The sequence below is a fragment of the Hyposmocoma kahamanoa genome, unplaced genomic scaffold, assembly GCF_003589595.1.
Source record: "Hyposmocoma kahamanoa isolate Upper Pololo Valley unplaced genomic scaffold, ASM358959v1 92, whole genome shotgun sequence".
In the NCBI taxonomy this organism is placed as follows: Eukaryota; Metazoa; Arthropoda; class Insecta; order Lepidoptera; family Cosmopterigidae; genus Hyposmocoma; species Hyposmocoma kahamanoa.
The window spans coordinates 12,441,089-12,464,610 of record NW_020654748.1 but is presented as its reverse complement, the minus strand read 5'-3'; the positions used below and the strand labels follow the sequence as shown (position 1 = coordinate 12,464,610).

Below are 23,522 nucleotides of genomic sequence, written 5' to 3'. Positions count from 1 at the left end.
TAGAATTTAGAGTGGACATAAATCCAGAATATGATAAAAATATATAAATCAAATAAGATAAAAATCCAGAAGTGATTTCTCCAGAATTTTAACCCAACTGGTTTGTTTACGTCCACTCTCAATTCTATTGGAATACACTATAGTTGAATGATTCATTAATAGACAAATTGTTTTCCTTTATTTAAAAGTGTCAGAAATCACGAGTATTTCTACTTATATCTCTCTCACACACACAATTTAAGAGATCTTAAAAAATGGACTTGGGAAGATTAATTGAATTTGAACTGAATTTTTAAGTAACTATAATACTTCACGTAATCCCACCATATTTATGTTGCCCACTGCAAATTGAAATTCGCCTAAGTGCCTCAAATTCCGTCTACCTATAGTGGTCGGCTTAAAGATTATTGGTAAAATTAAAAAATAGTGACCAGGTTTCCATTTGATGTAGCATAACTTGTTATAAATTCATATAATTACATAAAGCAATACCGAAATATGTTTCATGCTTACTTGTAAACCAGCGCAGCTGAGAAATGTTCCTCGATGTAAACGTCAAGAACCGGTCGGAAGTGCTGGAAACGAGTCTCTTCCAGAAGACTACAGATCGACACTAGTACCAGAAACACCGTGCCAGAGTATGGAGTACTAAAAAGAACAAAAATGTTTTATTATTGAACCCAGAAACGTGAAGCTAGCAGTTTTTTAGTTCTGTCGTTCAGTAAGAGAACTCAAGACCGGTTAACTATTACGTATATCAAATAATTAACACAAAGATCAAAAACAAAGAAAAAATCATTGGATCTGGTTGGATTCGAACCAGCGTCCTCACCATACCGTGGTTGACACTTTCTCAAGTGAGCTACGGCACGAACCAGCAGACCTTACGAATTCTTCAGCGCTTGTTGCAATCTTTGTTTTTTTGGTTTTTAACGACTTTCCTACGTAAAAAAACTTTAATAGATTTCTCACAGATTGCGCTTCATACTATAAAACAACCAGTGAAGTAATTTCACAAAAAAATAATTGAAAATCATTATAGCAAAACATCGTGAGATTCAATGAACTTAATAAACATAATATAACTATATGTATACATATGTTTTGTAAGTGGATAGAAAATTAAAGTTACCAACTTACCTATTACCGTCTTCAGTGGAGAACAGAGCAAATAGAGCATCTAACACATCTCTTAAGAATTTGATTAGCTCTTCACAACTCAGTCCATCGCCGAGCCGCAAAACTCGCAGCAAAGTTTCCTGCACTTTTTCAGGTCGAGCCCGCCATTGAAGCAAAGCTAAGAGATCCTCTGAAAAATCATCATCAACATCAACCTATGAAGGTACTCCGACGATTTTCTAAACCTTATTCGACGTGGTTGTCTCATCACAATGTTTTCCTTCACCGAAAAGCTCATGATATTTAAATTTTGCATATAAATGCCGAGAAACTCAGAGGTGCGAGCCCCCACGGCCTCTGTTTGAGAGGCGGTAGGTCAAACCATTAGCCTACTGCAGACTCCAAATTTCTGAAAAATACGGTCAATATTGTGTTGACCTAACTATTATTACCCGAGGAGCACACTTTATAAGCCTTAAAACTGTTATATCTATAAACAGTCTTAATATGGTATAGATTTAAATAATAGTTCTCTATAAATGGTTTTAGAAAAAAGAAATTGTTCTTATAGACTTATTTCACTCAAGTCAAAATTTTAACACCTTCTTAATACCAAACAACTTAATTAAGTGCAATCTCTCTTAAGATTTACTCTTATAGTCCTTATTTTAAGTTCATCTGTAGAAGAACTGATTATTTTGAATAAAATTGTTCTATACACATCCAGTAAAGCCTATTAATACTCTAAAAACTAGTGTTCTTAAGTTTATTCTAGCTATATTTAATTTATAGACTTTCTGTAGTGTTTGTACTTATTGACAAACACGTTATAGCGCGTCTTCAGTAGATTTTATTTAAAAAATATTACAATTAGGGTTTTTACTCTATTGGACGTTGTAAGAGTTCATGCAAAATGGATAAAGTAAAAAATATTAAAAGATCTGGTGGAGGTGGTAAACCTTGGATATTAAGTCACATCATTCGATACAATCAGCGTTGCCAATGCCAATTGTTCAAAATCCCCAAAAATCACTATATGATAATAATAATAGTAACGTACACACTCAACATAGGCCCGCACTAGGGAAACCCTGTGTCGCGGGTGCCATGGACACACACGTAGACAACCGCAAATTACATCCAAACTCACGAGAGAAATAAATGTAGGCCATACAAATATTTCTCCCGACCCGGGATTTGAACCTGGGACCTGCATGGTAACCGTTCGGCCACAGAGGCATTTATAATAATTATAATATTAATTAGATTCAACATTAATCTGTAATCAGTCTTAACAAAAAATAAATTTTCTTTGCCTTACAAAATTAAGTAAATTGATTATTTGTTGTGCATTTGGTGACACTATGTTAACGTTAGAAATAATCAATGAGTTTCGACCTATATTTAATATTTAAAGTTGACGAGTGGTAAGTTGTGCTATGGAAGTAACTAACTGCTCGACTTTGTTTATCAATAGCTGATTTCGTTTTGCTTCATACCGGGGACCAGCCTAAGCGACTGGTAATTTTACAATTCAGAACCAAGTGCTCTAATAATAATTCTATTCAAGCTGCTTGTTAATAATACGAGGGATGTGCGATGTTGAATAACACGTCGATATAGTCCATCAAGTGTTTCTAACACTAACGATGAAACTAGCGATGCATCAGCAATTGATAGATTAAACAAAATGATAAAATGTTATTTTCCTCACATAGCGCCAATCCCCACAAAATCCCCAATCTAGTTGAAACTCCCCACAATTTGGGGAATTCCCTACAAATTGGCAACGCTGGATACAATAGTCGTAATTCGCGCTCGGGCCGGTCATGGCCGGCATTTGTTTGTTGACAAATAAACAAACATTGTGAAGTAATTCCGTGTTGTGAAATGATAAAAACAATTGAAATGAGCGAGTAAACTACTGTACCTCAATGTTGTCTATGTGTATTGTGCCGTCTATCAAGAGAATACAATGAAATCATTGTGTGAAATGTGGTTGGCGTGAAAAAATAACCTCAATTTTGTAATGAAATTTTTTTTTCTTCCATCATAAGTTAGGTATGTCATTAAAATATTCCTTATATTTAAATGATAGGAAATTTATCCACCGTTCTAGTCATATTATAACACATTCCATATAATTATACAGAGTAACGTTTTTTTGCGACAAATTGGATTTTTTCCAATTGTTTTTTTTTTGTGTATTTAAAGTGTATTTAATTAATGACTATTGTAACCATAGTGATAAAATAGGGTGGTTTGCATCAATATTAGACATAACTGGTTGAAGACTGTACCACCTCAGTCAACCGTGACCATGGGACCTGTAAAGGGCCCGAAACGTCGGTTTGTTTGAAAAAACAAATATACGCGATTTAAATCCGGAAAAATAGTTTCATTTCCTATGTGTAACAATCGCGAAAACCTAAGAACTCGTTATATTTTATACATAAATATTTAAAATTTAGCGAGCGCATTACTTTTATGACACGTTTTACATCACTTTTCACATGTATTTAAAGTCGCACGTCAATTTGCGCTTTCTAACCGATTAAACATTGCGCGAAAAAGTCAGAAATATTTTTAATTTTGCCATGTTGCAATTTTGATAGTTTATATTTTGTAAACCATTAAACTTGAAATCTATTAGTATTAAGAGAATTACGTCCTATGTTTGTAACGCTTTAGTATTTTGGTTTTAAAATAGCATTACTAAGAAAACTATCATAAATTATTTAAAAACTATCTACAAGACTAAATAAAAACTGTCTACATTCTACAAATGGTCTTGTAGCATGTAGAAGGGTTACTTCAGAAAAAAGATAAGAATCACTCTTAACACTACCTACAGATAGTTTCTCAAAGCACTCTTGTGATCTACTAATAAAGTTGTGCCCATTTTTACTTCAAATTATCTAGAAACCTTCTTCGAGATACCCTGAGGGAATTTGAACTCTTAAAATATTCAATCGAATTAAATTCTATTAGATATCTTATAGTATATATTTAGATATGGGTGTGCATTCTTGGGTACTTTAACCACACTCTATACCTGCCAAGTAAACAGCAATGCGTCGCTTATTGTAAGCAAGATTTTTTAATACATTATTAGTAATAGGTGCTTTAACACAATACTGTAAATGTGTTTGTTAGTTATATCATATTTTCTATTGATTGATTCGCGGTTTATTGTCACATAAGTAACGTACAAAAGTAATATCCGCCTATTTTCGACTTGAGCAGTGTTGTTTGCTAAGAAAAAAGAAAATACATTTAAGCGACTAATAGTAATTTAAATAATTAAGGCATTTATTTTTAATTACTACATAATTAGTGTTATCAATCTTCGACAGATGGCGTTACTTGTACATTAAAATGCACTAGTTTTGTTTACCGATAACAGACCCACCGTTGATAAAAATAACTACTCGATACCTTGGTTGAGTGGTTAATCAAAAATATCGATTGCCGACTGCTAAACATAAAATACTCAACATCCATTTGTACCAAATCCTGGTACCAAAGGTTTTTCATTGTATACATTACAGCTATACGTAAAGATTTGCGGTAATATTATTTGCTTGTAGTGTATTTATAGTAAGGATGGTAGCAAGAGACGCAAAAACAGCATAAAGCGTGCTTACATCAGGGCTTCGTTGCCAAAATCACTTAACAAGTTTATTTATTTGTTTAAAACTGAACAAATCTCAAGGACAACTTACCATTTTGAGTGAGCTTAGTAGAACACAGGAGAGTGTTAATTACACAGTTCTCTTTGGAGCTCCTCTGGAACGAAGGGACAATGCCATTGGTCGAACCAAGCCGGGAAGTATCATTGGCACACGACGGTAGATTTAGATAGCTCGCTGACGCCAGCCTAAGATATAAAACATTTCATATGCATCTAAATATGTAATAAATGTCTCAAAAAGTAAACAGGTGTTTGTCCATTTTACTTACTTGGAAGGATCATCACATTTGTACACAAAAAATTCGTGTGCGCCGTCTCTAAGAGTTGCACCACTAGGTTCCATCAATCTTGCATAAGAGAATCCAAAAAGCTTCCTTTCGTTTTTGTCTCTCGCTTTAAAAACAGAAAAAAATGTTATTATGTTTTATGACTTTATTAGTAACTAAAACAAATTTACGCTACATAGAAAAAAATACATAATCGGCTTTGTCCAAGTTGTAGAAAAATCATATTACCTTTAATAATAATAATAATGTGGTCTCAAACTAGGGGAGTCCCTGTACTTTGAGTACCAAAGCAATCCAGAACACGCAGATAAAAACCAATTAAGAAAACATAATTTCCTAAATTTCTCCTACCGGGAGTCGAACTTGGGACCTCCACATTCAACGCCCACAGTGCAAAGCATTGGGCCACCAGGGTTGTTAATAAAAAAAAAATATCGGCTTTTAGATTACTTTAACTCTATGATATGCCGATGCAGGCAGTTTGTCGTCAGTAGAAAAGTAATTATTTAAAAGAAAAAAAAAAATTCTAAGGAATTGTTTTCTTTAACTTTTTTTCTACCAATACTTACTGGAACAATGTCTAAATTCGATGCGAACGTGTGCTTTAGTAAATTTCTCAAGAGGAACAGTGAGCCGCAGCTGCTCGCCCCACGAAGGGCTGTTGTTGTGGTATAGCACTAAGGATTCATATGAGGTAGATCCGTTGCCACTTGCACCCCAAACACAGTCCTGAAAAGGAAAGGAATGTGACGAATAGGAAAACATTATTGTCTTTAAAAGCGATTAGGTCACAGAAGACCACGCTTCACACAGCGTAATGCGCTGTCCCAGCGTGATATCGACCAAGTCCGTGCTCATGCAGCGAGCTCCAACACTGTCTAACGGACTATTTTCATAACTTTATGACCGCCGTGAACGCTTTAAAGCGTCTTACATTACTTAGCTGATACACCAAGGACGCCTTAAAATGTCAATGAATCCGTTAAATTCAATTCAATTGAAATTAATAAATAAATACTAAGATATATTCCTTGTGTTATTTGTGTGCTCTAGTTAAACATGCATTCATAATTGCATTTTATATTCAGTTATGTTCTTCTTTGACTTAGAAGAATAGAATAAATATAAGGTGGAAATACATAACATGTCACATCACTATATAGGCTTGGCGTCTAGGTAACGAAATTAGTTTTTGTCGGTGGCGGTCAAGGTTTAAAATATTCGAAGGGTACTTTCTTATAATGTGTACATAAATAAAAGCACACAAATTGAGAACTTTTCCTTGCTGCGAGTTAACCGGTTGGTCAGCTGGGCACCAATTCTGCTAGTTTTCTTTAAACTAACTGTAAAGTACATTGAAACTCCACTGAGATTATAAATATTTGTTATTCTGCTAAAATCTAGTTGCAATGGCCGTTGAGTGTCAATAGAGTGTCATTCAATCACTGACGATCGATGCTGCCTTAGTAAAACTACCATGGAAATATGCGTATCTTAATTTTTATCTCGTTCAAACAGCAATTTAGTCTTCAACTTAAAGGTATTTTATTTTTATCATATATAATTAGGGGAGTACGTCATCAACGTACCATCACCATGGACTCGCCACTGAAGAGCAGAATACCAAAAAATTGCAATGGCAGTAGAATAGTAGCACGATGGCTAGTCATTGACAAGACATTACTCTTAACTATTAGCAGAAAACCAAACGTACAAATCCTGCCATTGATACTTTATCGACTTAGCAGGGTTAGGGCCCTGGTCGGTAACATATACTCACTTGAATAATCATTCCTTTGCAGTCATGGACACTGACAGTCGCGAGTACATTCTTCGCAGTGGTCTTTCCTCCACGTTCAAATTCGGCCTTCTCCAACGTGAGATAAAGGTCGTTCCTGACGTCACCTGGCATGATGACGTCTGGGAACCCTCGTTTGGCGGTAACTGTGGCTCCAGAACCCACTGCTTCTGATATGCTACCCTGATTGGATAAAAGACGAAGTGCTACTACGATGCCTGTAAAGTTGATAAAACAATGAGTGACATTTTAGAAAGAACGTATAATAAATAGTAAAATATCATCACCATCGTTCAAGGATACAAGACTGGCCAAAATGGCTTAGATTACCTATATTTCGTACGGTGCAAACAGGGTGATAAGTAAACATTATGTATTGGAGTTTATTCTAAAACTAAAGTATACGTCTTCTGTTTTGTTTTTATATTTAACAAAAAAATAAGTGACGACGGTTGAAATTTCTACAAAAATCGACTCTGCATGCGACAGCAGCGGTAGCACAGCTGTGATGTGACAACAATGCAGCTGTCATCCCGACCGGTCAGTCTTTACAAATACTTTATTCTAAATCTATTTTATATTTCCTATCAAAATTTATATTAACGATTGAGTTTAGTAATATTTTCCATAATAATTTCATGTATTTAAAACTGTTAAAATACAAATTTTCATTGTCAAAATGCGAAAAAAATTAAAAATAAATTAAATTAAAATTAAATTGTTTATTAATTATCAGTACTTTTATAATTGTTGAAACTGTTGTCATTTGGTGTCTTCACGCTTTATACAGAGTTCAGTATGATTAACAACATCAGTCTTAACACTGCACAATCGCTTTTTACAGCTTGAAGTACACCAATATTGTTTGCTTTTAGCTCGTCACGGCTTACGAGCTTATTCAACTAAACACGGCGCTTAATTTCAACCCACAGGTAGAAATCAGTGAGTAAGCCTTGAGTTCACCAAGTTTTGACTGGCAGGCGAGGATGCTCTCCATTCATAATCTATGAGTTTAGGCTTTCCAACCTTCGGTGTGCAAACCTATCATCTCGTAGCACTAACTATAGGAACAAGCTTTAGAGCGCATGAGACTTGACGTAACATATACGTAAACGGGAATAACAAATCATGCGCGCGCCCGATTCCAGGTTATTAGGGCACTGAAAGTACTCTGCGAGCGGTGATACGCATTGACCTTCACCTACCCGCACCTCTCGCATCGAGGTAGGCTTCGTTGCGTAAGTACTTTATATTACTTACGCGCTAAAATTATTGTGAGAACTTTAAATTTTGATGGACATGTTCTGTTAGTGATTCTGATACATAGGGAAAAAAATATTATTTTTCATCACCCTGTATATTTTTGAGTGTTTCATATGGCGCGTCACTGTTGATAAAGATTTCAGATTTTAAATTCACATTTCTTGGCATGGACTTCAATGACGAATAAAATGTGTGATATGATGAGAAATAGATTTTAAGGCTTGCAATTATGGGTTGACTCTGTGTCTACCCGTGCCCACGGAGTGTGTAACCGTTCCGAAATATCGGGAAAATAAAAAGAGCTCATACCGTAAGAAACCTGTAATTAATGATAATCAAATCAAGTATCTTTATTTCGTAGGTAATGAAATTGCACTTGAAATCGTCACTTTAAACAAAAAACCACTAATCCTTAGCAGGTCTATTGCACCTAAGAATAATGGTTTTTTTGTATCATCACAAACATTCAATAGATGGAAGTACACCATGCGTTCGTATCATCTATGTAATCATTGATTTTATAATAAGGTTTTCTAATTATAGTACATTTTTAACATGAACTTTAAACATTTTTTCAGATAAATTTTGTACAATTTCTGGAATTTTATTATAAAATCGTATACAGTGCCCTACAAATGACGTGCTTTTATTAAGTCTGAGCATAGCGGTCGCAAGTTTATTTTTGCTTCGAAGATTAAGGTTTCATTTGACATTTCTGCTAACAAGTGTTTTCATTTATGATAAATGTTTTTAATTAACTAAGTTGTATTAAATGAATTCTTGATACGAATAACTTTACGAATAAAAATCATTAGCTTGCCTACATTATAATACTGTCTACTACGGAATTAAAAACATTTTCTCAACATAGGTACTACAAAAATAACATTTTATATATTATAGTTTATTTCGTAAAACGGAAATCACAAAATTTAATATATATTAATTAAACGCACTTAAGTTTTTTCCTTAAAGTGTATCATTCATTAGTAAATATTTGTATTTAGTTTCCATAAGCCATATTTAGTGTAGGAAAGAACTTACCATAATTTGGTTGTCCAGGTAAAATATTACATTTATTGGTTTGTTTTCTAATTAGGATATCGTGTAACTGATGAAAATCTTTCTCTTCACACTGATATACCTGGAAGGAAATAAATTTTAGTTAGTAGTTTTTCAGGCAAGTTGTTGTTGTGAACAGGGAAAAGAAAGAAATCGTCGATATTCTAAACAATTTAATGAAAAATATATTGTTAATTGAGTAATAGAAAGCTTTCTCTCGGTTGTACAGGTTGTCGAGAAACGAGAAATCCTTAGTAGCCAAAATATTTTGCCTCAATCCACTTGTCTGGCCGTTTATCCTCTTATTTTCCGTGCAATTTTTGTCATTTCTTTATTCTATCACAACAACATACGCATATATTCGGTAACCTGAATTGGCGGTTTTAACAAATAGGGTTAGGGTAGGTTTTAAAAAATACAACCTCATCGTCGCTTCCTAGGTGATATAGAGGTCAAATGAGCACTTATTTTTTCATTAAAAAAATCGATATCCCTTCTACAAAATCCTATTTGCTTTAAAAGTTACCTTGAACGTATATTCCTTTTCCACCGAACTTTGCGGTGGTTGTCTCAAGAACTCAGTAAGAGGTAACACTCCAGCGCCCAGTGGTCTTCTCGCGACTGGCCCTTTTCGTTCTCCAGTACCAGTACCACTACTACCAGCGCCGGACCACCGACCCACTCGAACCACCCATGCCACCAGCCAGAGCTCGCGGCTGAGATCTGTTACTGAGAGGTCCTGGAAGAAATCCATATTAGCATAATTAATCGCAGGTTACATGGCAGATTTAATGTTGTCACTTATGTATGATAAAGTTTTCTCTTTTAATGATTTTGCAGCTGCTGTAATATATAACTCTACATCAAGACAAGCGTGCGTTTGGATGAGAGAATCGATGTAATAAGATATATATTAATACAATGCAGCCAAGTAGCTGAGGTGTAAACCACGACAAATAACAATAACCGTTATTTGACAGCCATAATGGCATGGCTTTGTTTCTGCTACCAGATTTATCGACACGGAACGCATTAAGCCGGCCAGCAAAAGCTTATGTTCACGTAATAAGAGCGAAAAAGACGTTGCGCAATTCGCATCGGCTCGAACAACGTGACACCACATACGTCCGCAACGAATATGCTTCCTGCGAATTTCTGGTCGCGTCCATATTAACAGACATGCATCTGCGTCCGAATGGCCGCGTGAACGCCTGTACGTCCGCGTCGACGGCGAATCGGCTTAATGCGATAAGTGTGGTTAACATGATCGCCCTTAAGTCGATTCCGCGTCGATAAGTGTGGTAAATCCCTAATCACAGTGATTTGCGAGCTGAGTGAAGTGACGTTCGTGATTGATTAAATATTATAAACCGTAGACAGAGTTGTCGGAGAAGTATAGAAGGCCAAAAATCAGGTAGTAATAAGGTCAAAAATTGAGACACTTTTATTAATTATGTATTTGTGATAAATCTCTGTACAGTATCTTGTATTCCTCCTATTTCAATCTAAAACAATCTATGTACACACGGGAGTAATGACTTGAAACACTCACCAGCTTGCATACCAAATAACAGAACCGTTTGTATCAGTAGGTGGCAAGTGTGGATGACACTAGCAATTTATTAAGAGGTCAAGAGTCTGCTCATAATGTGGGTTGGAGGCCGAATGGAATAAGTTCAAACCGTCCACGTACATTGTGTAAAAATGTCTTCAAGCACAAAAATTGTGATCGCTGTCCTAGCATAAACATGAAACATATATAAGGTAACTTAAAAAAAAAGTTATACAGGGGCTTAAACTCGAAAGCAAAGTTTGAGAATTCGCAGTGAAATTGTGAAATCTTATAAATTTTAAATTTTGAAACATAGCGAGTGATATGTTTTGATGTCTGAAGTCTAATGGGTTTCAAAAATGTATTGGTTTTAACATTTCACGGTGAACGTCAAGCTGGCTTTCAATTTGGGTTATAGCTGTCTGATGAAATAAACATTTCAACCTAACGGACAAAGGACGAGCATGAAATAGCCATGTGCTCTTAGAGAATATTCGACGTGGTCCCAGTATTCATTTGATAAAGAAAGTACTGCAGAGATGTAAATGAACGTTACTTACAGCAAACAAAGTGCTATTCGCATGTAGTCTATCCACATAGTTGGAAAATCCATCTCTAGCTATCCGAACTCGGAATCTTTCTGATAAAGGTTGACCTCTTCGCGCGTCGTGGAGCCATAGAAGAAGTTCTGCCTCGTCTCCGCCAGCTGTGTGACCGAAGTCACGCATGCTGCACATGAGATGATGTGATTGGACTGTGGTGATATTGGCAGTGCCATTTGTAAGAGTGCCTGAGTTGAAACTGCTGCCTGAACCGCCTGCTCGTCGAAGTGTACCTCGCCACTGAAATAGGAAATATTTCAATTATATCTTTATTTAAATCGATTGTTATTTCGTAGAAGATAGTTAAATATGAACATTTTTACTTTTACAAATAATATTCTACTCCTTATTGTGTAGAGTTTATTCGTAAAAAATAAATATACTGTGTATATTTTTTAATAAGTACGCCATATCAATTGAAGTGCGGACAAAGTATAACTTTTTAGATTAAGGTAGATTAGGTTTAACTTGTGGAAGAGTTCTTTATGCATAACCAGCCATTAGGGCTAGCATTATGTCACAATAACAGAAGATTTAAGAACTTACGTTATTTACAATACTACCTTAGTATCTCTAATGTGTACAAGCAGGCGGTAACTACTTTCTATCATGTGGAGTTCCTGATTTTTTGCCAGTAGTTGTCACAATATAAATGGTCTTTTTAATATCAGTCATCGCAACGTTACTAGGGATGACTCTCACAAGAAATCTATTAAAAATATATAAGTTCGTGATCGTTTATGGGTTTGAAGTTCTATATGTAACAATTAACATTTATTTAAACAATATAAAGGTTATTAAATAACTAGTAGTAAGGTCAACGTTATAGCAAACAAAAAAAGTTCAGAATCAAATCCTACTTACAAGAAGTACCTACGCCGAATGCTGCTAGGTCTAAATCAGTACAACCCATTCAAAATTTGGTAAAAAAGTAAGTAAATGAGACCTGGTTTTAGGACTCTAGGTACTGGCACTTTTTATTTTAATATTTAAGTAAGTTAGTATTTTTGTTACAATTGAGTCGGTAAAATTCCGCATTCAATTGGTTACAACATTGTAATTAAAAAAAAAATTATTGAGGATGTAATTTCATTGGATAGTTTCCTAGTAATTCGAAATTACATTTTATTTTGGGTTTACGCCAAAATAATACTTGAAATGTGCGTCCTATGTAATGCAAAATGGAATTAATGAAAGTTTTTAAAATATAAGTTCATAACCATTTGTTAATTGTTTCGTTGATTTCATTCAAAGTTTCATTTTATGGTATTTCTTAGCTGTCAAAATGGGCCTATTAAATTGTCAAAAATCAACTGTTTTATCCGTCCTCTATATGTCCAAGTGTTGTAATACAGTAACAAGCCACTGCTTGCGCAGAAATCGCGACACACTTCCCCGCTGGTAAAAACTCAATCTTGCTATCATTCTTGTACATGACCATATTTGAAATATTATCTTGTTACTAGTCGGCCGGCCTTACACAGGCGTCGTAGTCGACGCTAGTTTTGAAGTAACTATGTCACGATTTGCAGACTTAGGAGTAATGTGAGTGGCATCTATAGAAAATTAACATATATTTTTTAATAATATCTACTTCAAAGGCGGCCTAGCTGTCCATTCATACTTCAATACGCGCCGCCACGCGCGTCGTCGGCCTGAGGCCGCTCGGACTCGTCCGTTTCGCGAGCGCGACGACTTTGATTTTCTGATACATTAACTATTTCCCTTGTATGATCTAAATAACTTCGTCACCGACTTGCTCCGCCTATGTCTAGTCTAGTCTTTAATAAGCTTTTCTTCTCCTGTACTATGCTTAACACCTACACCTTCTCATTGGTAGTTTTTAAAAGTAAAATTATTCAGTTCAGAACAAATCACGTATTTAGAGTCCTTAGGTCAGATTCTTACAAAAGTAGGACATCAGAGATCAGACGACATTCTCAGCTCAATTATACAAATTAGAGCACTTGATATTGGACCAATCATTAAACGGACCTCTGCAGACCGCAATTGACCAGCGAAGCTAACCAAACTCGTTTAAGGCATAATACTTCATAATTATTTGTCAAGTTGTAAAGATATGTAACCAAATAAGTAAAGTTTCACTGTGTCCGGCCACATATTCAAGGTATATTATACACTGCCGCTGCCCCATTGTAAAACCTAGCAAGGGACAAATTTTTTTAAATATTTTTTAACGGAATACTATTCCCGTAGTAAGTACTCACCTAATGGCGGAGACAGCCGCTTCTAAGTTCTGCAATTTATCAGAGTTTTTGAAACTTTAAAAACCTACTGACGCACACCTAGTCTAATTCGTGATCAGTCAAAAATCTTTTAAGTCACTTTAACCACTTCAAAACATAGCAAGTATTTGACACTTGCTATAAGTTTTAAAGTAGTTAAATTGAATTAGTAGTTATTTCAATTGGCAATTAGTGAATAGTGGAACTTTAGTGGTACTGAAAATCTTAATCGTTATATTAATTTAATTAGTCAAACAAAATATCAAATTTCAATCAAAATTTTCTAATGCAATAACTAAATCAAATGCCTAGTAAATGCTTATATTGTGTTTTGATTCTGGCTGCTACGCTAACTTTACTCGTGTACATAAATATTTAAAGTTAGTACGGTATACCCGTAAACATGTAATTATACAAATTGAGATCATTTTTGTGACATAAATGACATTTTGTAGTCACGATCAAGAAACTAAATATAATGATGAGATGAGGTCTTGGTTTATCATATTCAAGATAACTTACACAGATTCTAAATCATACGTAAGCAAAATCTTGTAGTTTCAATCAAATACAGTCGAGTCTCCCCGCATGACGTAACCATCCTTTCCTGTACGTCTGGTGCGTCCTGGGCAACAATCGGCGAGTACCTTACGCTGGTTGACAAATCCTTTCACCACGATGGCAAGCAATATCGTGTGCCATCGATACGATAAGAATAGATAAGAATATATTTATAGAATAGTTGTATATAATGTATGACTGACCATTGATGTGATGTTGCTATAATTTAAAGAAGCCTGTTTAGCGTTAATTAGCATGTTTATATATTATATTTTCTTTAATACTGTAGGCTCAATAGTATAAGTTTGCAATACCAATTAAGTCTAAAATATTTATAATACTCTGTGAAATGTATTTATTGTAGTTTGGTCTAAGGTTTCCTCATGTTGTCTTTCTAGCTATCTTTGGTAAATGCGGACAAGTAGCAACAGGTTTTGAGACAACATTTGCAGAGAGCTAACGCAATTTGCTTTTTTGTTCTATACAAGATGATCAGATTGTGCCCTAAAATGTATAGAAAGATGTATTTTTTAATTTCCAGTATTACACAGAGAAAAGTCTTTTAACCCAAGTTTCATCTGTTAAAATATTGCTAGTAAGGTGGGGCAATACCCTAACCACAAGTATATAACGTATCAAGATTATTTCGATGAAATTTGAACCCTTACTGTATTTACATACTGCCGCCGTTTGTTGAAAGGGAGCATGTGAAATGTTTGCAAAAAAATTGTTATCGTACTGATCATGGCAGTAGCCATGTGATCAGTAAAAAAAGGCCGACCTGTCACTATTTTTATTTTTTTCTAGGTGAATAAGTTATGAAGTTACCACAAGAGAAAAATAGATATTTTTAATGTAATTTCTTTAAACATTTTTTTCTCGGTTTGAGTTTTTGTCACAAGCGTCCTTTCAACCAGCGGCGGCACCATAGAGTTCAAAATTTTAAAGTGATTTTGTATAGGTAGGCGTGGTTGAATGTAGCTGACTACATTCAACCACGCCTACCTACTTGTATACGAGTAAAAATTGCTACTGGCATTGCATTTAAATATTATATATACAGAGTGGAAAAAAATCAATGCAATTTATTAATATAGCTTAATATAGATAATATAGCTAATTTTAATTAAATATTCTACTATTTTTCTTAATGTGGATAACTGCATTCACATATTTTTAAAAGTTACCTGAGCTAGAAATCGAAAAGCTAATAATCCAAAAAAATAGTCTTTTTTTTCCACCCGGTATAATATCTACTGCGTTGAAGTACAATCCTATTCCTATATTGTTTCTCCTTAACTAGGAGAATAAAAAACGAGAGAAAATACTTCATAAGCAATGCGGGAGAGCAGCTACAATGCAAATAGCTCCAGACTTATAATAAGGCAAAGCATCTTACCGCGGCTGCTCGCTCGGCGCTCTCCACATGAACTCGGTATAACTCTACAAGACTTATCTCCTCCGGGTCGACCGCCTCTGCACCGCGTCTAGGAACCAACTCTAGGCCCAGTTTACTGTAAAAAAACAATCAATTTTAATAAAAAAAATAATTACTGCAAGTCAGGCGTTTTTACGTTTTTGAAGAATTATGATCAATCCTCAAAGACACTTTGGGACACTCGGAGCATCTAAAATTTATAGCGATTGATAGTCTAAGAACTTTTTGCAACGTTTATTCTGGATATTGTCGATGACCTATTCATATGCAGAAACTGTGCAAAAGAGACACCACGTGAGCAGGCAAAATTACAGTGTCATTATTTTAAACCATCAAACAAGACTATCTACGTCATCCTTGCCCTAAAACCGCAATAACACATAATAGGATCTCTTCTAGAATACCAATAGCGCTACTAAATAAACGTATGCAAAAGAGCGCCGACACAAGTCTCAGAAAAAACAGTAAGACACCGTGTGAATATTGTGAATCATACTTATGTATATTTCGAAGAATTTAACAACCGGATACTATCTATAGGTTACAAGGCATAAACTACAAGCAACCCGTTAACCGCTTTTTTTAAACATACACCAAGTTCATAAAACCCAAAGAATCATCTAACAACATTAGGTCCGTGTCCAATTTGCAGTAAATCTTCAAACGTTTCTCATTTTTCCATCGAATTCGATCAACGATGCTGTATCGCAAATAATGATATGTTTAACAAAACTATTTTAAAAGCCGTTTTAAGCGAGGGGATAATCGGTCACGTAACCGATGTAGACAGAGCTTTCAATCAGTTGGCGGACAATCACCGCTTTACAATAATACAGCCGATAAAGAACTTTACAGCGTTAATTTGAAGGCTCATGCGCTTTGAACATTTGTTTTTGTATGATATAGACGTTACACAAGAATCTTTGATGCGAAAAGATGGATTCTATTTAAAACTTTAGTGCTGCATACCGTTGTGCCTTTGGGTAGATAAAGCGTGGACACAAATAACAGCATTTTATCTCAATGTTGAAAGGAAACTTAAATAACTTTGTAAAAGTATCTAATCATTGTCAACCCACGACACGTCCCGCATGAGTATGAGCATGAGTCTCCTCAATGGAGGCGCATAATTTAGGCCATACTTCGCTACACTGGCCCAAGCCATTGGGGACTTTACACGTTCTCCAAGGCTTATTCTTCTTTGATATGCAAGTTTCATCACTATATTTCCTTCTTTGGTAATTGCTACTAGAAATTACATGCCGCCTTACGGATTCGAACCATCAACCTCATAATTAAGAAACAACCGTTCTCCGACTGGGTTGCCACCGGTCTTAAAGTATCCATTACTAGTAATCAATAATGTTATAGTCGTAATCAAAATTAAGTATAAATCCATTTTGCGTCAACTATATATATATACCGTTATAACTCTAACAATGATTAATGGAATACAACCACAAGTTGACACAGAAATTGTGAAATATGTGCACAATCATCGCCACGATAGTGAGTAAAGCTTCTTGAACCATTCGTTATGGACCTCATACAATTTCGTACGCCTAGTAAGAGACGGCAAATATTTGGCTATTTGCATTTGCATTTAATCAACGACAGAATAACGCTAAAGAGACGGGTCGGTGTACCGCTTCACTAATAATTCTGCTGGTTTATTATGCAAACATTCTAAGTCGGCCGTTACTACGTGCTGGGAACAGTGAAATCGATTTGACTGTACTTTTTATGATGATTTTTTTAAGATTCTTAAAGAAACCTCATTCACTTCATTTCCTTTCAATAGACTTCAGATTTTTGCGCTTTCATTGCTTTTAGCCTTTATCGCGACTTATTCACTAGATTTACAAATCTAGACATTACAAAATAGGGTGTACTTTATGGAGAAAAAGAACACAATGTTAACCAACTTCTGGTACTGAATAGCTCTTTCAAAAAAGGCATACGGTACCATGCACTCGTTAGAATCAAGCTCACAAAAACACACAGTTCTCGAAGCAACACGGATTCATATTGCTAATGAAGAAGTAATTCATGAGTAGAACCCATGGTAGGGTCCGGTCACCGGGCGTGCAACGAAAAGGTCGCCAAACCAGTTATTCAAGCGACACAGCCTGACGTCTGGCACTGCTCGTGTTGCCACCCAATGCGCGGGAGACGAGGGCGCTTCTTAATTCTAGTCCATTTTTTAATCATTAGTGCTCAGCAACTTGCAAAATGAAAATTAAAAAAGTTGTTTAGACTGAGCAACTAGAAGCGAGATTTGAAATCGATTTCTTGTCTGTCGAAGTTCATAAAGTTTCATCATTAATTGCTGGCATTGCATATTCACACCAAATGGTGCATACATATCCGACATCTTCATATTTGTATATGAACATTATTTTTATAGGACAGTATTACTCAGGGCACTCCCTGATGAAAAATTCATTATTCTAAGAAAATTCGAGCCACATCACGGATAAGATATCATGAATGAATAATATACCTGTCTATCTATCAGACTTGTCAGGAGTGTTCATCATCCAAACTACTTCCAAAGTAATTAATAATAATACTTCTAAAGTAAAAATTTAAAACAAAGGTAACTTTGTATATCTGTCTGTTACGTTTTCACGCCTAAACCACAGAAGCAAATTTGATATAAAAAGGATAGATAGGGCCTAAGAGAAGGACATAGGCTACTTTTTATCACAAAAATAAATCTTAAAGGGAGTGAAATAGAGGCTGAAAACTATGAAAATAGTACAGTAGTCCATTTGAAGTACTTATTTTATATATCAGACTGCAGAAGCCGTCATCACGTAAGACATTTTAACAAATTCGATTTAAATCTTGATATATACTTTAAAGGAGAATGGGCAAAATGGACCTGGGAGCGGCCACTTCAAAAACTACTTTCAATCAATAGATATCATTAATACGATCAAAAAATATTATGGGCACCAATACGTAAGTCATCAAGTTTTCGAAATATCTTGAATAATGTTTATTTTTTAATGTAGATACTTAATATTTGAACTTCTGTCTGGAATTTTGTTTGTGTGGTGTGTATGTTAAAAATGATTACCCAAATGGTGTCTTAAGTTTAAAAGGGTTCTGTGAGCTGTGGAATTAAGACACAATTTTGGAATCTGGTCCAGTATTTCTTGTTATAATATTTTTTAGGGAATATAAAAGATATGAAATAAAATAAAATATATTGTTTCAAAACTCATTTACTTCGTCTATTATCACTTCATCTAAATATGATGCTGGAAGATTAAGAGCTCCTTGGTGCCGTGCCCACCCTAAATACCATACAATCGACATGACGTGAGCACAGCAACCCAAGGTCCGTCTACCAGTAAGGCACGTACAATAGTGTTGTATTATGCGCGCTCTTCCAACGCCTTCCCTATTTACTACTATATTTACATAATATACTCGTGTTCTGGTGTGTCTTGATTGAATACGTCCTCTCAAAAGATAGCAATCTCCAGTTACATGCATTTGCGGAATATCTATAGATTCATCTTCCATAACTTCTATAAAGTACACTCCATCTCGTAAGTGCTCGCTACAATACGACCGAGCAAGCTTTATTTGATAACTACCTAAAGCAAACAGTATTAAATCTCTTTCTTCTAATTGTGGAAAATCATTTATAGTTAAATAATCAGCTGATATAGAAACAAAGCTCACACGGTGCCTATTTAAGTTGTTATTAATGACGTAGTCGGCCAGTAAGTTGTCTACATTAATTTTCAAATGAATTTCATTTAATATATCATTTGCGTAAGGTCCATCGGTAAAAGGTTCCTGAAAAGCATTAAGAATGGCTGCGGTATTTTTAAAATCTTGGAACATGTGTGGTACGGCCCTATTAAAATACTTCTGCCGTAACAATTTAAAATCTCTTTTAAAACGCCCGTTAATGGCTTCAATTACCCATCGACAAATTGTAACAAGCCGCGACTTGTTTGCTTGACTAGTTGAGAGCTGCGTTTCATTGTTTTGCTTTGACGCTGGCATATGAGCTGTGTAACCACAAGATTCAATAACTGGTAATGAATCCCTAAAACCCCTGTCCAAGATAAATACATCCCCTGCTTTAAAAAACCAATGAAATACCGAGTCTTCTGACATTAATTGTGTCATAATAGTTGAGTCAGATGTTATTGCCGCAAAAGGTCCAACTACGTCAGTTATGTATCCGTCACTACACGTAATAATAAATGGTTTTAGCAAGTTTTGAAACTTATGTAAGCTGTATGTAAGACGTTGGAATGAAAAATTAGAACTCTTTTGTATATAAATGTACGTGCCATCAAATATAAAGATTAATCTTCTATCTTCTTCAGATTCTGGATTCCCAAAAATAGCATTAGGTATTAAAAGGTTTCTCCTCTCTACTTCTCCTCTCGTAATATGGTCAATTCCGAGGTGACGCGTTACAAAATCGTTGCTTAAACATTCTCTTGATTGTTTTAATAAGCGCTCAAAGGTGCGTCGAGATATATTAAAAAGATCAGACAGTTTTGTATTTGACTCTCCCGTTCTTAGCTTACTAAGGTAGATGCCCAGAGCAACTTTAGGTCGTTTACACCTTTGAGTCAATAAAGGTGTCTCTTCTATAATTTGTTGAAACTGCGCCGGTGTAACTCCAGTCCAGAAAAATAATTCATCAGCATCAATATTTTCGATATTTTCGAAATTAAAATGTGCAGACTTTTGTAAAGATCTCTTAACCATTTCAAATACATCCGTGACTTGTTCTATGGTAAATGAATTTAATAAAATAGGCGAACCAATTAATATCTCCCAATGGTTTGATCGTATATGTTCTGGGCATATTCTAGCCTCGTCAGGTATGTATATATTGTGATCACAAAAAACTTTAGTTTTAATGCGATGTGGAATCCTCAAGTGCGTTTCTGATTCACATCCCGGAAACAAACAACGTGAAGCAGTGTTTGGCAGACGGTAATAATTAGGTATAGAAACAGGGACCTGATCTGTCGAGATTTCATCACAAGCCGATTCTTGTGGTTGGTTTCTTGATTGAGCACGTTCAGCTCTTTGCCAGCAAGGGCGACAGATGTAGTTTCTTCTATTTTCAAATATAGGATTAGGATCCACGCGGTCACCAATATAATCCATTAAAAATGGATTAGCATCAAGAACTTCTTGTGAGAGAGAATAACGTCTTCTGTTTCGAACTGAAACGTGACATGTAATGCAAGTTTCCATTTCAGTCACGCACACACCACTTTACTAAACAAGAATGTCCAAGATCAAGCCTAGTTGTTATCCAAGAATCAACACCGATACAAATCGCAAAGCAAAATCAGTAGTCCGGTAAACAGTAATCAAGGTCTTATGAGGATCAGCAAAGAATCGACAGCACAGAACAGTTGTTAGTGAAGCAAGTCAACAAACAACTAAACTAAGTTAATTAAACACGCATGCACCTGGATGCACGTGCACATAAGAGGGTAGGAGGGAGGGGGGGGGGGGGCTAGTTTAGGTCCCGGCGGCATGACTCCACAAAGCATTGTTTTATTTTATAGAAATATCCAGTAGACAAAGGTATATTTGTCAAAAATGTAACACGTGTTCATTTATTACTTGGACAATTGTATTGGTCATAACTTTTTTTACACACAAAATACGACTCTGACTCCATACTAAGTATTGTTTGTCGTAACATAAAGAATTATAAAAACTATGTTTTTGAAGTGGCCGCTTCCAGGTCCAAGGCCCTTGTATTTTGCCCATTCTCCTTTGTACAATCGATATTGCTCTGGCATTCGGCAGTAATTGACCCACGCAATGAGTGAATACGATGTGTCAATTTACTATTATTGTTTGTTCTAATTATGACTATTGTTTAGACGGGCCATGAGCCATGATTTGGAGAATTTAAAACTCGAAGTTTTATAATCAGTCGTGAAGACTTTTCTAAGAACATTAATTCAAATTTTTTTATGTTTCATAAAAAAATAAATAACCTCCACTTAAATCGTCATTGTTTTTTTTAATTAGGTGTAAACTTACGCGTATCAAAGTCTTGAAGTGAATTGAGAAGGCAAAAGAAGTGTGTCCACTGTGTGTCACTAGCCCACATAAGTTTAAGAGTTACAAGGACAAAACAAATACTTTATAATTTGTAATTTTAACTTATTAACATAGATAACACAGCAAGCCTGACAATACTTGCAAGCTCGTTTTACAGAATCATAAATACGCCGCTAATGTGCCCACCACGACGACGGCCATGCAATATGCATTGAATGAAGCACGAACTTGGACGTAAACATATGGGCAGTCACAAACTGGAACTGTTATGAGTACTTACATAACTCCGAGCGTCCTTTCAAATTTGCTGTGCTCAATGTAATCGAAGTTAAGAGTGAATCTAGGATTTCACAACGCATTCCCGAACTTCACAAATTTAAATATAGAGTCACACTCCTTTTAGAATTACAAAGGTTAGGGGGCTAAGCCGATGCCACAACGGATAGGTTGGCAAATATAGTTTTTTCTTTGATTAGTACTAACTACCTCCGTGGCCGAACGATTACCATACTGGAGTGCCACGCAGAGGTCCCGGGTTGGATTCCCGAGCTGAGAGAAATATTTAGTACGACCTACATTTATTTCTCTTGCGAGTTTGGGTGTCATTTGTGGTTGTCTATGTGTGTGTCCATGGCACCCGCGATACTGGATATCCCTAGTGCGAGGTTATCAGTAGAAATGACAATCCCAATGGTTGTTTAAACTTATCACTTTTCACCAATTTGGTGCAGAATAACATCAGTCAGCGCTGCTGGAATCTTGATACTAGCGCATTATGGGAAAATATGGTAGACTTCGACTCGACGCACAAGCGTCCCGTTTTTGAGTTACCACTCATTTGCTGACAATGTGAATATTTTTAACTCGTAATAACAAACCGCACGGCAAGCAAATAATAATAAATCAATTGATAATTTTAGCATAACTAAACACCTAAGAAAGCCTGTTTAAATAAATCCTAATGATGTTACGGAAAAAATGTTAATAAATCATTTGCAAATGTTTTATTTAATGTTTTAATCACCAAAGCAAGTTGATAAATGTTCTTAAGTTACCAAACATACACCAAACATATCTTAAATGGCAACGACAATCGATATCAACAGGTTCGTCCGGTTTTTGCAAAAATTTCTAGCGCAGACGTTTAGTTACGGGATTTTATAAATATAGGCAGACCAAATAAATTTAGTCCCTCGTTAAGTTGAGTATTTAAAAGAACTAACACTCTACACTAGCTCCATCACACCTAGGGTCAAAAGTAGATAGGAATTAGATATTACACCTATCAATCGTGAATATGAAAGTTTTAAATTATTGATACTGATATACCTACAAGCCAAGTTCAACCCACAAAGCGCTGCCGACATCTACATCAGATCCTTGCCGATGGCTGCATTTGAAGGTAAAAAGTACGTAATTAAGAGACAAAAGTTAAAACCCAAAATATACTTTGATCATAACAATTACATTGAACAATAATCAATCAAACCATATAATTTAAATTTAAAAAAAACTTATAACAGATAGCATTATTCCAAAAAAAAAGTATAATAAAAAGTTTACAAAGGCGTAAGAGCTGAAGATGTCAACGAACATTATTTAAGGACACATGACTCATTCCGAACAAGTTGCAGCAAGTTCAAGGTGTAAAAGAACAACCGTAACTTTAACCATAATAAGGTTACACCACGTTCAACTGCGGAACATTAATTATTCTCCTGGTCGCAGACTCACTAAAATTTGTCGGTATAACGACAGAGAAATAAAATCTGCCAGTTTTTGAAAGACTTGTTTGACACCTCCAATTTTGGGGACCCACTGGAAA

General features: G+C 35.4%; 1 protein-coding gene across 1 annotated transcript in view; it reads right to left on the bottom strand.

The window, feature by feature from the left end:
• The window catches only part of LOC113236697 (dedicator of cytokinesis protein 3), a 77,889-nt gene that overhangs the window by 21,147 nt on the left and 33,220 nt on the right, over positions 1–23,522 (bottom strand). The window contains exons 4-13 of the mRNA XM_026472857.1: positions 15,584–15,698; positions 11,336–11,617; positions 9,750–9,962; positions 9,206–9,305; positions 6,881–7,116; positions 5,670–5,829; positions 5,083–5,206; positions 4,845–4,999; positions 1,141–1,309; positions 514–648 (exon numbers count right to left, since the gene is read on the bottom strand). Of these exons, the coding sequence (XP_026328642.1) occupies positions 514–648; positions 1,141–1,309; positions 4,845–4,999; positions 5,083–5,206; positions 5,670–5,829; positions 6,881–7,116; positions 9,206–9,305; positions 9,750–9,962; positions 11,336–11,617; positions 15,584–15,698 (1,689 nt within the window). The remainder of the gene's footprint in view (positions 1–513; positions 649–1,140; positions 1,310–4,844; positions 5,000–5,082; positions 5,207–5,669; positions 5,830–6,880; positions 7,117–9,205; positions 9,306–9,749; positions 9,963–11,335; positions 11,618–15,583; positions 15,699–23,522) is intronic.